The 15,158-nt window shown below is 44.4% G+C and overlaps 1 protein-coding gene across 1 annotated transcript in view; it reads left to right on the top strand.

Moving 5' to 3' along the window:
* The window catches only part of CHMP4B (charged multivesicular body protein 4B), a 40,873-nt gene extending 25,959 nt beyond the window's left edge, over positions 1-14,914 (top strand). Inside the window, exons 2-5 of the mRNA XM_019733904.2 lie at positions 9,568-9,745; positions 11,569-11,683; positions 12,707-12,833; positions 14,040-14,914. Coding sequence (XP_019589463.1) covers positions 9,568-9,745; positions 11,569-11,683; positions 12,707-12,833; positions 14,040-14,104 — 485 coding nt within the window. The 3' untranslated portion in view covers positions 14,105-14,914. The remainder of the gene's footprint in view (positions 1-9,567; positions 9,746-11,568; positions 11,684-12,706; positions 12,834-14,039) is intronic.
* Positions 14,915-15,158: the final 244 nt, after the last annotated feature.

Below are 15,158 nucleotides of genomic sequence, written 5' to 3'. Positions count from 1 at the left end.
GTTTCTTAAGGTGGAAGCTGAGGTCATTAATTTGAGGGCTTTCTTCTTTTCTAATGTAGGCATTTAGTGCTATAAAATTTCCTATACTTACTGCTTTAAGTGGCATCCCACAAATCTTGATATGCTGTGTTTCATTTTCATTCAGTTCAAAGTACTTCCTAATTTCTCATTTCTTTTTTGACTCATGGGTTATTTAGCAGTGTGTTATTTAGTTTTCAAATATTTGGGGATTTTCCAGAAATAATCCTTTATGATTTCTAACTTAATTCTTTTGTGTTCAGAGAACATACTTTGTATACCTTGAATTCTTTTACATTTATTGAGACTTGTATTATGGCCCAGAATATAGTCTGTCATGTTAAATGTTCTGTGTACACATGAACAGAATGAGTATTCTGCTGGTGGTAATAGTGTTTTACAAATATCAATTAGGTCAAGTTTGTTTATTGTGCTGTTCAAGGCTTCTATATCCTTATTTTCTGTCTGCTCATTCCATCAGTTGTTGAAGAGAGGTATTGAAATCTGACTGTACTTGTGGATTTATCTGTTTCTCATTGCAATTCTATCCATTTTTGCTTCAGATATTTAAAAACTCTGTTATTAGATGTTTAAATGTTTACAGTTGTTATATCCTTCGATAAATTGACCCCTGTATCATTATAAAATAACCGTCTTTGTCCTGGTAATATTCCTTGCTCTGAAATCTACTTTTTCTGATTAATTAATATAGCTACTTCAGCTGTCTTTTGATTAGTGTAACCATTTCTATATCTTTTTCAATGCTTTTACTTTTAACCTACTTACCTCTATATTTGAAGTGTGTCTCTTGTAGGCAGCATACAGTTGGGTCTTTTTTTTTTTTAATCCAATTGAACAATCTCTGCCTTTTAATTAGGGTGTTTAGAAATTTACATTTAATATGATTACTGTGTTTCCCTGAAAATAAGACCTAACCGGACCATCAGCTCTAATGTTTCTTTTGGAGCAAAACTTAATATAAGACCTGGTCTTATTTTGCTATAATATAAGACTGGGTATAATATAATATAATATAATATAATATAATACCGGATTTTACATTAATTTTTGCTCCAAAAGACAGTTAGAGCTGATGGTCCGGCTAGGTTGTATTTTCAGGGAAGCAGGCTATTGATATGGTTAGATTAAATCTGTCATCTGCTCTTTTTTTTCTATTTGTCTCATCTGTTCTTTGTTCACATTTCTTTTTCTGCCTTCTTTTGGAGTGAGTGCTTATGATTCCGTTTATCTCCTTTGTTGGCTGATTAGCTATGCCTCTGTTATTTTAGTGTTTGCTTAGAGTTTTTAATAAACATCTTTAACTTAATTGTAGTCTGCTTTCAAGTGATGTTACCACCACCCCACGTGTAGTGTATGAACCACGCGCTCCTATTTCTCCTCTCCCGGTTTATGTGCTGTTGCCATACATTTTACTTTTACATATATCCTAAACTCCACATGATACTATATTTTTGTTGTTAGAAATATTTAAGTAATTAAAAAGCCTTATTATATGTTTGCCTATGAATTTCTCCCTTCTGGTGCTTCTCATGCCTCTGTGTAGAGCTATATTTTCATCTAGTGTCATTTTCCTTCTGCCTGAAGGACTTCCTTTAAAATATTTTGTAGTGTGGGTCTGCTGGTGAAGAATTCTTTCAGCTTTTCTTTGTCTGATAAAGTCTTTATTTTGCCTTTGCGTTTAGAAAATTTCACTGGGTTTAGAGTCTGTGTTGGCAGGTGTGTTTTTTTCCTTTCAGTTCTCTAAAAACAGTGTTCCATTGTCTCACTAGCGTTGTTTCCTATGAGAAATCTCTGTCATTCTTCTCTTTGTTGCTTTGTATGTAATGTGTATTATTTTCTTTGGCTACTTTTAAGGTTTTCTTTTTATCACTGGTTTTGAGTAATTTTATGTGCTTTGGTGTAATTTTCATGTTTCTTATGCGCAGGGTTTGTTGAGCTTCTTGGATCTGTAGGTTTATACTTTTCATCAAGTTGGAAAAATATCAGCTATTTTTTGAAATATTTTTTCATCTACCTCTCTCCTTTGAGGACTCCAATTACACTTATAGGCTGCTTGGCGTTATCTCACAGCTCATTGATGTGCTTCATTTTTAAAATTCTTTTTTTCTCTACGTTTTATTTTGGGTAGTTTCTATTGCTATGCCTTCAAGTTTACAAATCTTTTCTTCTATAATGTCTAATCTACTGTTAATCCCATCCCATAGTTTTACTCTCTAGAAGCTCAATTTGGATATTTTTAAAAAATATCTTTTGTGTGCCTCCTTAATTTTATTCTTTGCTAACTCTCCATCTGTATTCGTTCTGGGTTACTTGCAATTGATTGATTTTTTTCCCCCTCTGCATTATGGATAGTAATCACCCACTTTGTTGCATGATAATTTGATTGGCTGTCAAATGTAAATCTTACCTTGTTGTGTACTGGCTGTTTCTGTATTTCTATAAATATTCTTAAGCTTTGTTTGGGCATAGTTAATTTTCTTGGTAACAGTTTGTCCTTTTGTGTTTTGTTTTTAAGATTTGTTAGGTGGGCCCATAGCAATGTTTATCCAGTATGGGGCTAGTTATTCCCTGTAGTTGAGACAAAACCGTAAGACCCTTCTGAATACTCTACCGAAAGCCCCATGCATTACGAGGTTTTCCAGTCTGACTGAGGAGTAGGCACTGTAGCTAACTGGCCCCATGTGAGCACCTGGCGCTGTTCTCTCTACTCCTCTCGAGTGGGTCTTTCCCTAGCCTCAGTAGTTTCTTCATACACATGCACTGATCGTGTTCTGCTGAATACTTGCAGGGGACACTCTGTAGATCTCCAGGGTTTGTTTTTCTCCTCAGCCTCACTCTGCAGCTCTCTCCTCCCTGGTACTTCGTCCTGGGGACTCGAGCTGCATTGCTCTCCCCAGACTCTCAGCTCTATCTCGTCAACTCAGGAAGTCTGCGTGAATTAGAGATACTGCTAATTCATTGGACAGGAAAAACTTGATTACTCAGGAAAAACTGAAATACTCAGGAAGTGTATTGTATTGATGGTAATTACATTTTCAAGATCATGCAGGGTCAGTCAAAAAAAGCTTTTTGTGTTTGTTGCAGTCAGTTACTTACTGGAAATCTCAGAACTACGTAGGTTCATATATTGTTAGAGCTGGAAGAAGTCTTTAGAGGAGCATCTGAGCCACCCTTCTCATCTCTGTCCCTGGTAAACACATGAGGGCCTTCTTGCCTTCTCTGTAAAATTTTCCCTTGCAGTGAGTACTGTACTTTTTGTGTGTTTGCTGATGAAGTCACCTGGGTTTCAGATTCTGCTTTTCTGGTCATACACAAGTATTTATTTTACCATGTCTAAATGGAGTGCATTAGCTCCAGGTCACGGAGAGCAAATTAGGGCAACAGGGAGGTACATAACAGAAGGTGGCTGCTCTGAAAGATGCTCTCGGCGTCGCTAGCCTGACTGAACTCGCCCACTGTGTGGGAATAAATACAGCAGCGTGGGGACAGCCTTTTCTCCTACAGGAGGAGGCTCTTTTCCACACATGAGCCGGGGACATTGTCTGAGCAGCGATGGACACAGAAACAGCCTCTGTCTGAGCTTAAAGATGCTTTTTGGCTTCTGAGACCTTTGTGTAGGCCCTGTAGATCCATGCTGTTCCTGCCACCTTTATACAGGGCAGAGAAATGAGAGTCCAGCCCCGCCCCTGTCTTCTGAAGCCGCGGGCAAGAACAACTGCACCAGTGTGGGGGAAGTACTGGGGAATGAGGCAGACGAGCACCTCGTGTCCATTCGTTTTTTCTTTTTCTTCTAACTGGGGACTTAGGAGAGCATTTCAGGTAGCTTTCCAGGTCTTTCATATGTCAGCATGAGCTTTTAAATGGGGTTTGCAAAGGCCAGAGTATGGAAATTGGATAAAAGAGCATTAGGCAGACTGTTTTCCTTATGTCGGGGGAATGGCTGGTTTATTTATAGCAACTTAATTTGAAGATAACAAGAGTGGAGGTTGTGAGAAGAGCCCTGGGCTGGACCCCTGGGTTCTCGTCCTGATTCTTCCTCTAACTCACTGCAGGAGCCTGGCACGCTGTGTCACCTTTTCTGGGCATCTAATGAGACTGGTTGGACTTCAGTATTTCCAAGAGTCCTTCAAGCCCCCCCTGCTTTTGGTGCCAAGATTGTAACTCTTGATCAAGGTTTGGTGGGATCTCTAATGCCATGTGGTGCAGTGATGGTTACTAATAACCGTCCACGCATTGTCAGTTCTTTGATATTGGTGGGGAACTTTGTTGCTTTGACTTTGGATCTTTTCTTGCCCATATACACAGGGCAGATGGCAGCTGACCCCAGCAAGGTGACTAGTGGCTGGAGGTCCAGGCGTGGTTCTCTTGGCTGAGGGTACCCTGAATTTCTGAGGTTTATTCATGGGCAGAATGAGCAAGGAGCATCTGAATGATTGTTCCCCCAGCTTCACTCAGCTCCCTGCCTTGACCAGGCTGCTGAGGGGTCTTCGGAATTCTCACTTAGTGTTGCATTTGTCTGTAAGTGTCCTCTGGAGTATGTTTGTGTTTGCCATGGAGTTCATGCTGAGAGTGAGAAAGAAGCAGCACTCTCCTCCTTCCCCCTCAGCCCTTCTTTGTAACTTCTGCCAGATGAATTCAGTAGAATCTTAGGTCTTTGAAAGAACTGTAGACACCATCATTCATTTAGTGGGAGGGTGTTACTGGGCCTTCCTTCCACCAAAATGCCTGAATCTCTTTATATGAGTAACAAGTGTCCAGTTATGACTTCTTAGCACCTGTTGAGATGTCCTAGGCTAATGGCCCCTGTAGTGAATGCCCCCAGATCGGGGCAGCCACTCTTGCCTTCCTCAGCAACTCTTCAAAGAGAAGTCAAGTCTGCCTCTGCCTAAGAGAAAGGAATGTGCTATCTAGTTGTATTGAACTGATGGATTCTCTGAAAATGGTTTCCGTACAGTTACTAATAGATAGCTTGCAGGACTTTCGGTCCTGGGAGAACGTCTTTTCCACTGGTCTCTCTGCCTCTTAGGGTAGCTCTTCTATATTTTTCCTCCAAATAGCTGTTTAGCGTGTCTAATGAAGCAACTGTCTGGAGACCAATGTTTATTTCAACATGGTTGGAGTTGTTTTTGCTTCAGCTTTCAGAGCCAATAAAGCTGGTTATTAGATTCTGTGATTGCTGCTGTAATTACTCTCTTGGAACCAGCAAAGGCATAATTAAACATGGAGATTCCAAGGACTATTTTTTTCCGTCTAAAAGCAGCCTCTTAAACTTCCATTGGCCAGGGTTAGATTTCAATTGTCAAAGCCATTGTGCTTATAAATGACACTGAGATTCTTTGGCAGAAAAGAGATTTCTTTATATGCCCCTTCTTTGAATATTTGGTTTAGATGAACTCCTTGCCCAATACTTGAGTTTTTTTCCACCCCCCCCCTGTTTTATTGAGATATAATTGACATATAATATTGTATTTGTTGTAGGTGTATAGCAATGATTTGATATATATATAGTATTGCAAATAATGATCACCACAATAAGTTTCGTTAACATCCATCACCTCACACAGTTATGAATTGTTTTTTTCTTCTGGTGAGAATCTAGTACTTGTTTTTTCAATCAACTGTCAAGAATTTGGAGAAGTGTAAGGCAAGACAGTAAGCGCTGGTACATATTTATGTAAAACATTGGGCTTGGACCTTTAGACTTTGGCTACATATAGAAGCAGATTTCTATGGTCAGAAATAAGGTTGGGATGGAGTACGTTTTACTTTAAGTGTAATAGTATGCAGGCAGAGTGGCATTTTACTCATTTAGCTTGCCCTAAGCTATACTTCACCCTGGTGTCACACGTTTGTAAGATACAGAGTGGTTCAATGCTGTGAATATGTTTACACGTATTCTTGCAGCCCAAATGCTGGCTCCGTGTCAGATGTAAAGGTTATTTTACTCATGAACCATGGATGGAAGGGGGAAATTAATCGTGTACCCCTTCTGTTTGGAGTTCTCGTTCAGTTGAGAAATATACACAGGAGTTAGACTGGGGAAAGCAAGTCAACTCCCTGCCAGACCCCGTCCTGGAGCTCACTGCATGGAGGGGAAGAGACTGTGAACTCTGCAGGCTGGCGGGGGCGCCCTGGGGGGCCAGGCTGTTTGCTCGGGACTTTCCCTAGTCTCAGAGAGGGCACACCTTATGGTGAGGCCAGCGGGAAGGGCAGGCAGCAGAGAAGTCCCTGTTTTATGAGCTAGGAGGGATGGAGGGAAAGAGTCCTGCCAAATGTTTGTTTTAGTCCGTGTTTCAATGAGATATTACTATTTCTCCTTTAAGTCAGAAGTACACAGGAGATAAAATATGCGTGCACCCCACACGAGGAATCCTATATAGAATATATGAAAAAAAACCAACCCATAAAAAACAGATGAAGTTGAAGATTCAGGTTAATAATATATTAAGTACTTACTGTGTACTAGTGATTGTGCTGGATGTTGGTCTGCAAAGATGAATGATGTAAGTATTAGGTTTATATCCCCGTACAAGTAATTGCGGGTTTTGCAATTATTTTTAACCTTTTAAACCGCAATTACTTGTGAACCAACCTAATATTTCATTCATGGGGGGACTCTTGCTTAGCTCCCCAGTATGTTTGGGTATTTGCTTCCCGATAGATCATTTATTGCTTGGGGGATTTTAGAAGTAGGGTGAAGATCAGAGAACTGTAAGATTGGCATACAAGGAGTCACTCCAATTGGAAATGTGTCAGAGAGAAAGTTAAAGTAGTTCTAAATCGATGATGTTAATAGGGAAAGAATAAATTTGGTTCCTGCTACATTCAGGACACTGAAAAGCAAGGCAGATGTTTGTTCTTAATTGTTGGCTCTTGAGAACTGCCCCAGTCACCTGCATCATTCTGAGCCTGTGTGGGAAGAGCAGAGGCTTAGGGGTTTACGCAGACCAGTGGTTCAGCGCCCTCCTCCCCACCTAACAGCAGCGTGACTTGGATGAGCCGCTTTTCCTTTCTGATCCCCAGTCTCCTTGTTAGTATGGATCTGGGATCTCTGCCCCATGACTGGGTTCGGGGAGGAGGAGGAGGAGGAGGAGGAGGGGATTGCTGCAGCCGCTTGCTTGCTTACCGCGCAGAAAGTGCTCAGAACACCTTGTTGAATCTGGACTGGTGGACAAGTCGTTATAGGCTGGGCTATGCCATGGGTGGTGGGGATGGCTGGAGAGGACCTGGGAAAGCAGTACCTGTGGAACATTGGCCTGCAAAGCCTTGAGAATCACTTGCTGATGGGGATGTGATTGCATCGGTTTCTGTGGAAAAGCATCAGGGCTTCAACTAAGGAAGTCATGAGGAAGCAGCCCCAGGCCTGGAGCACTTATATCCCAGGACTCTTCTCAGGATATCCCCTCTCTGTCATGACGGTCAATGGCAAAGGCATTCAGACCTGGTCCTGGGCTCCCAGAACCTGGCTTGTGGCCAGAATCCCAGTCCCTTGTCTCCTGCAGGACCTTGCAGGCCACGTTAAACCATATGGAGGTTTTGTCCAATGGGCCAAGGGAGCTGAGGGTTTTTAAGCAAAGCGGTGACATGGTTAGATTGGCACTCCCTCCTCTATGTTCCCACAGTCCCCTTAACACTCCCTCCAGGGCAGGACCCTACCTTTTTCATTAAGCGAGAGGCAGAACAGTCAGAATGACAGGCATGGCCTTTAGTTCCATACCTGGCTGAATCCCCTGGTGCTGCAGTCACTAGTACACAGGAAGCGCTGCTCGCCACCTGCTGATCTGAGTTAAAGACCTTTCTGAACCTCATTTTCCTGCTAAAAAGGGTGGTCCTTTCTACCTTAAAGGGTTGCTGTTGTGAGGTACTTGTATAGCACGCATGACTTAGTACTAGCAGAGGGCAAAGGTGTTCAGTAAGGGTTCTTGGGGACCCTGGGGTATGGCTACAAGTTGGATTTCTTGAAGTCATAGGTCATTCTGGCCATTCACACCAGAATCCAGGTTGATAACAGGCTGAATGGCTTTTCAGCTTTTAATGAGGCACATTTCATTCTTCTGCAGATTTTTTGTAATTTCTATTTAGCCTGCTTTATTCTTTAGCTGGAGGAATTTTCCTGGTGGTTTTATCTGCTGCTTTTGGAGGAACCATGGACTAAGGTGCAGGCCAAGCCTGTTTACCCTTGGCAGGTGGTTCTCAGGACCCAGTCCTAGGCTGACAGGGAGTGTGAGCAGAAGGAACCTGGAATCTACTGATGTGACTTAGGGAGAAACCACAGTCCCGTGGGGGAGGTGTTTGATTGTCGCCTACAGCCTGCAGGAGATGGCTCTGGTCTGGAGTCTGGGACACATGTGCCTGGGCATATGTGTGTCCTTATGTGTGTGAGACCAGTGCTGGCTAGGTCCTGGTGGGGGCTGGGCAGCTTCCCTGACTCACTTCACTCCTCCTGCCCGAGTCTGTGCTGAGCCTCCTTCCTGGCTTTGTTACCCGTCTAAGAGGTGTGCTACACACCGTGTTTAGTGTAAAGAGGGGAACTGAGGCAGTAAGAGGGAGGAAGCCTGGGTTTTGAGTAGAAAGATGCGGTTTTGGCCCTTGCTCTGCCACAAATTCACCTTGGTCAAACTGCTTGCCCTGACTGGCTCTTAAAACAAGATGATCTCTACAGCGTAACACGCCAGAAGATGAGGTAGATGGTGACACTGACGTGACCAAATGGTCAGACTCTAGATTTGTCCCTGGCTGGGAGTTGTCTTTATTTTGTTGTGTTTTCTATGATAGAGAAGGCTCTAGTAACCATCTTCAGGCCTGGGGCTTTCTGCTTTTGTTGAGTATATTTCCAGAAGGAAACTACTGGGTCAAAGGGCAGGAACATCATTATGGGTGTTGCTGTGCGTTGCCATGTCACTTTTCAGAAGCATTATAGCAACTTACATCTGTCAGCTGTGTGTGAGAGAGCATTTTAACCCTCACTGATCCATGATCAGGAATAGGCATTATTTATTATTTTTGTAATGTAGTTGGCATAAAATGACACCTTAAAGTTGCCTTATCATAATGAGAGCTGCTGTTCTTTGGGTGTCCACTGTTCACTGTTTTGCTAGGTGCCTACATGTATCATCTCATTTACTCCTCACAGCGCACCTGTCAGGGACGCCAAGTAGCTCACCTGAGTCTGCAAACTGGCGTTTGAACCGGAGGCATTTTGACCTCAAAGCACATTTTTTTCTCTGGATGGTTCTCCATACTTTGGTGTGTGTGTGTGTGTGTGTGTGTGTGTGTGTGTGTGTGTGTGTGATATTACCAGAGAATGCGAACTTTTGCTTGTATGCTTGGTTACATTTTGAAGTATGTGAATTTTGTCTAATTTTCTGAGAAAAACCGAATATGCTCTTTGTATAGAAGAGATTATTAATCCTCTATTATAGTGGAAGCAACTGAGGTGCATCCATTACAAGTAGGGAGAAGACACAAGTGACCTCTAGGACATTACTGTGTCTGGCCTCCCTGAAACCCTGTGTCCTCCCCATGCAGCGGCCCTCCAGGCCCTGAAGCGCAAGAAGCGGTATGAGAAGCAGCTGGCGCAGATCGACGGCACGCTGTCGACCATTGAGTTCCAGCGAGAGGCCCTGGAGAACGCCAACACCAATACGGAGGTGCTCAAGAACATGGGCTACGCCGCCAAGGCCATGAAAGCCGCCCACGATAACATGTACGTGGCCACTCCCGGGTGGAGGGGGGCAGCCGCGCGCAGGCAGCGGGAATGCTTGCAAGCCCAGGCCATGGCCTTGGGCAGACCCCCTTGACTTACCCATTCCAGCACCTGAGTTTGTTTTAGTTTGCATTCTTTTTGGAACTCCTTCTAAAACGGATTATGTATCGTGCTGCCTTCGGAAGCAAATCTCGTGGAATGAAACAGGGTTACTGTGATGAGCATAGAGTTTCGAGCTGGAAAGATCCTTAGAAGGACCTCCCTCTCACTCGGGCTTCTGATTATCAAGGTGGGGAAACCATGTCCCAGAGAGGGGAGGTGACTTGCCCTGGGTTATGTATGAGCTTGGATAGAACTGGGATTGAAACCAATGCCCATGACTTTTTCCTGATGCCGTCAGGGCTCCTGAAACGTGGTACCTCCAAGGGCTTTGGATCTCTCTACTTTTTTTCCCCCTTGATTCATGCTGATCTTTTATTTTTTTCATTGTACCATTTTTTATTAGTTTCTAGTGTACAAAACAAGATAATGATTAGACATTTACACATCTCACAAAGTGATAACCCAAGTCTACTACCCATCTGAAGGATCTCTCTATTCTTACGTGTGCTCTTGGTGGAAGTTTCGCCTCGCCCCTTGTTCGCAGGCTTTGGCTGTGATATTGACAGTGTTCTTGACTTCAGCAGCCCCTCCTGAATGTGGCTACTACCCCCCCATAAACAGTGGCCTAAGAAACTGGATAACCAAACTTGTTTCACTGGTAATTAAAGTTCAGGGTGACACTAGGCTCCAAATGAGGGCCTGTCCCATGAACACAATTTTGCATGTGTTTTAGTGCTTGGATTTGGCAGCATATGTTTGGGGGTGCTTGGAACCCTTTTTTTTAGCTTCCTTTTGGGTACTCAACCATGCTGTAGAACAGGGGTTGGCAAAATGCAGCCTGTGGGCTTGCCATCTATTTTTTTAAATAAAGTTTTATTGAAATAACTTGTGCCCATTAATTTACATATTTCCTATGGCTGCTTCTGTGCTATACAGCAGGGTTGAGTATTTCCAGCAGAGATTGTATGGCCCATAAATTCTAAAATATTTACCATTTGTCCCTTTACAGGAAAGTTTCTTTATCCTTCCTCTAGAAATGTGGGGTTGCAGGAAAAGTAGCCTTTAAATAAGTGAGATGTTGTCTGAGGGTGGGTTTTCATTGGGCTGAGCTTCCTAAGTGTGGTGCGTGTTTGTTGTTTCTGTTTTCTCCAGGATGCCTAGCACAGAGCGCATCTCAGTAAATACTGTGCACACTTTGAAGTCTATGTGTATATATTATATTGATTAATTGTATGTTTGTACAATTGAGATTGACAGTGTATAGACAATAGTTCTGCATGTTTGCCTTTGGGGTCTAGTAGAGAAGCCATGAGTGGATTTAAGTATAGTGGCATGGCTACATTTTATGATCTGTGATTTTACCTCCTCTGTACATAGTTGCCCTTGAGCTTGAAGTAGAGCTGTTGGCCCAGGAGTTAAAGTCCCATGGTCTCATGAGAGAATGTAACTGTGGCACCAAACTTTGCTAAGCCTTATTTCCTTAGGATGTTGGGTTAGGTGACGTCCAGGGACACTTCCATCCTCGTGATTCTGTGATTCCCTATTTTAAAGGGGAGGAAGGAGACAATAAAGACAAAAAAGTAATTCCTCATGGGGAGTAATTGTAGGGGTGGAGCTGGGAAGCAGATTGTATGGAGCAGGGTTTCTGCTTCTGCCTCACAGACTGATGGCTCTTTACACAGACTGATGGTTGATATGACATCTGTCCATTTCATTTAAAGGGACATCGATAAAGTTGATGAGTTAATGCAGGACATTGCTGACCAGCAAGAACTTGCAGAGGAGATTTCAACAGCTATTTCAAAACCTGTAGGGTTTGGAGAAGAGTTTGACGAGGTGAGTGGTTTCATGCAAATCACCTAAGTTTCACAAATGACACCGGCTGCCCTTTGATGTGCTAGTGACAGCTCTGGCCGGGAGTATGTGGTTTGGAAATTACCAGTTCTTAACCCTCCAGAGATTTGGACATACAAAGCGTGGTATTAACCCTCCCTAATTCTTGAATTTGGGGGATGCTTTCACTGTTTGGGGTAGAAGCTTAGGTGGAGCAAAGAAACCTTAGTTGGGACCCCTTAGCAGGTTTTAGGTCAATAATTGGCTTCGACAAGTAGTACCTTTCCATGGTGGGCCCCGGGCTCAGAGCTGGGGCAGCTGAAGTGACCATGCTGTGGAGCAGTTTACAAGATTTGTCCTCAGACAACTCTGACCTGAGCTAAAGGTGAAGCCAACGAAGGAGCATTTACATCTGAGCCCTGAGGGATCTGTCTGCACTTTGGCCACCTACCAGTTTGTGCTGTAGCAAGTAGGACTCTGAGTCTCTTAGGTTTTTAAAATACAGTAATAGGCCCTGTTGAAGGTATTTCCTTCTGTCTTAGAATTGAGTCCACTGAAGGTCAGGCCCTCTCCACTGAACCTGATTCTTTGTGTTCTCTGATTCCCACAGCGTAGCTGATAAAACAGCTTGCGGCTCTTACCCTTGGCTGCCAGCACCAGGGTTCTCATGTTTTCAGACTAGAGTTTGATGGACTAGTCAGGTTAAATTCAGCTCAGCAAGCATTCCTGCACATTCACATAGTGCGCCCAGTACTGAGATAAAAACCAGAAATGAAAAGATCCAGGCCCTTCTCTCAGGATGCACACAGCCTGGTCAGGATGCAGATATCAGTTACTGGTCGGCTGTGTGTTCTGTTCACCAGTAGAGGCATGTTTAGGGCATTTGAGTCACAAAGTGTGGACCTGGAGTTCCTCTCCCCTTGACCTTCTCAGAAGGGGTGTGTGTCCCCTAGCCATCAGGCAAGAGGTACTGCTGAGGGCAGGGATTCCGGGGGTGTCTCTCATTCTTGTGCTTCTTTTCACCAGGATGAGCTCATGGCAGAACTAGAAGAACTAGAACAGGAGGAACTAGACAAGAATTTGCTGGAAATCAGTGGACCTGAAACAGTCCCTCTACCAAATGTTCCCTCTATAGCCCTACCATCAAAACCCAGTGAGTACTTCTTATCCAGAGTCATGACACACCCATGACACCACAGGGTGGGTGATCGTGGTCGGTTGGCCTCAGTTTGGGTCCTGAGTTGCCCAGGGTTAAGAACCTGGTGGGATCTGTTGTGACGGCCCCAGAGACAATGTTACGTGCCCATTCCCAGTTTGTCTTTAGAACAGCGTTTCTTACCCTCAGCACTGTTGACAAAGCCGTGTCATTCTTTGGTCCGGGGCTGGGAGGGCGGCCTAGCCTGTGCACCGTAGATGTTTAGTAGCACTCCTGGCCTCTGCCCACTAGATGCCAGTAGCACCCTCCTTCCCAAGTTGTGACAACCAAAACTGTCTCCAGATGTTGCCAGAGGTGCCCTTGGGGATGAGGTGGGGACCTCTGGTAGTACTCTAGAATGATTTTCCCTGTGTCACCAAAGACGAGAAAATTCCAGGCACTGGGAGAAGGTGTGAGAGCTTAATTCCAGGACAGCTCTTGCTCCCAGTCTAGAATCTTGTGCTGTGCACCCTGGAAAAACCCAGGGCCTCAGAGGCAGTCACGCTGGGATGGAAACAGCGTGGCTTTTTTAGAGACCTGGTTCTAGAAAACCTTAATTTCTTTCTGTTTGCTCCTTTCCCTTCCCTCTGCCATTATTTCACCGTTGGTCAGAAGTATTCCACACAGAGCTAGAAAAGGTGAAGCAGTTTGATTTGGCATGGAGAGGGCACCCAGGGAGCAGGGTGTGACCAAGTTGTAATCACCTCACTCCCACATTTCAAGGGGGAAACGGCCCCTCAAGTCGAGGGGGTCCCAACGCTGTCCAGCAAGCCCCCTGCAGGTATAGAGAGGTGGTTGAAGCCACTTTAGAGGGGAGATGGGGCTGGTGAAGATTAGATCTCTTCTGAGGTTCCCACTCTCCCCCACCGTGGGTGCTCAGGGACTGAGGCCTCGCCTGCATCCTGACTCTCGGTGTGGACTCCTTTCTTGGCTGTGCCCCCCATGGGTGGAATGGAGGTGCTGGGGGAAGTATGCCTGGTTATCTGGAGTTTCACGTTGCAGCTTTTAGGCACAGAGAGAAGCAGTCTGCTGATAGCCTGGAGATGAGGTGGCTGCAAGGGCAGGGCTGTTTTGCAGACGCCATGTAACACAGCCCTGGCACCCAGCCAGCGTTGAGAGTTCTGCAGCCAGCTCTCCTAAACTGCCTTTTCTTTCGTCACATAGCCAAGAAGAAGGAAGAGGAAGACGACGACATGAAGGAATTGGAGACCTGGGCTGGAACCATTTAATTGATCCAGCGCGAGCTGGGCCCAGACAGACTCTGGTGGCCTGCACAGCGGGCAGACGTGTGCGTGTGCGTGTGCGGGGCAGGCAGGACACGGTGCAGGCAGGTTCCATCGCTCTCGAATCTCCCTCCAAAGCAGTAGGGCCACATCACTGCTCATTCTGCATAGCATGGTCTGCACCCAGCAAGGTGGGTGGGGGGAGGGGTGGGGGGTGGGGTGGGAGGTGCCTGCTGTTTATAATGTTGAATTTCTGTAAAATAAACTGTATTTGCAAATCCAACATTGAGCTTCTGGACTACGCTAACTCCACTGCTGAACCTCAATGGAAAGGGTCGACCGTTTGCAGTTGAAATGATCTGAAAATGTAGTCTCTGTCCTTTTAAGTCAGTTGACTTGTCGCACATCTCTTTGTAAGACTTGTATGGTCCTGGCAGAAAAATCGGTTTTTAAAAGCCATAGATAGGCTTTGTCCTTAGCTGTAATAATGCATCTGATGTTGGTTTCCTCGAGAGCTGTATTTCTGTCCATCACCTGTGTACTGGCCCCTGTGTTTCCTACTCTAGCCCATTCCTTATTCCCACTCCCCTGGTCTTTTGGACTTTGTGATACTAATTTGAAATGGATGACGTTCACTTGAGAGCAAATGAGATTGTTAGAGTTAAATTCCAGCTATACATTTTTCTAACATGGCTCTAAGGTCCTTGTTGCTGTTTGTGATAACTGATAGATAACTCATTGGAAACATGTGCATACATTTATATTCAGATGAAATTATGGTTTGCACTGTCTATTAAATATCTCGATTAATTTTCATACTTTGCCGTTGTGTTTAATCAATCTGTCATTTGCTTCAGGAGTTGACCCTTTCCAGGCTAGCATGGTCCAGTGGAGTCTGGAAACATATGGAAGATTTGAGCATGACATATCAACAATTTGAACCAGAACAGAGTGTGTCTTCCTAGAACTGTGTTTAGGCTCTGAAAGCCACAGGTCTATAGCCTTCGCTTGGGGACCCTCTGGGAACAGTTCAGGAGTGAGGTGGTTCTTTGTAGATCCA

Source organism: Rhinolophus sinicus, linkage group LG13 (assembly GCF_036562045.2).
Source record: "Rhinolophus sinicus isolate RSC01 linkage group LG13, ASM3656204v1, whole genome shotgun sequence".
Taxonomy (NCBI): domain Eukaryota; kingdom Metazoa; phylum Chordata; class Mammalia; order Chiroptera; family Rhinolophidae; genus Rhinolophus; species Rhinolophus sinicus.
This window is presented reverse-complemented; position numbering and strand designations above follow the sequence as displayed.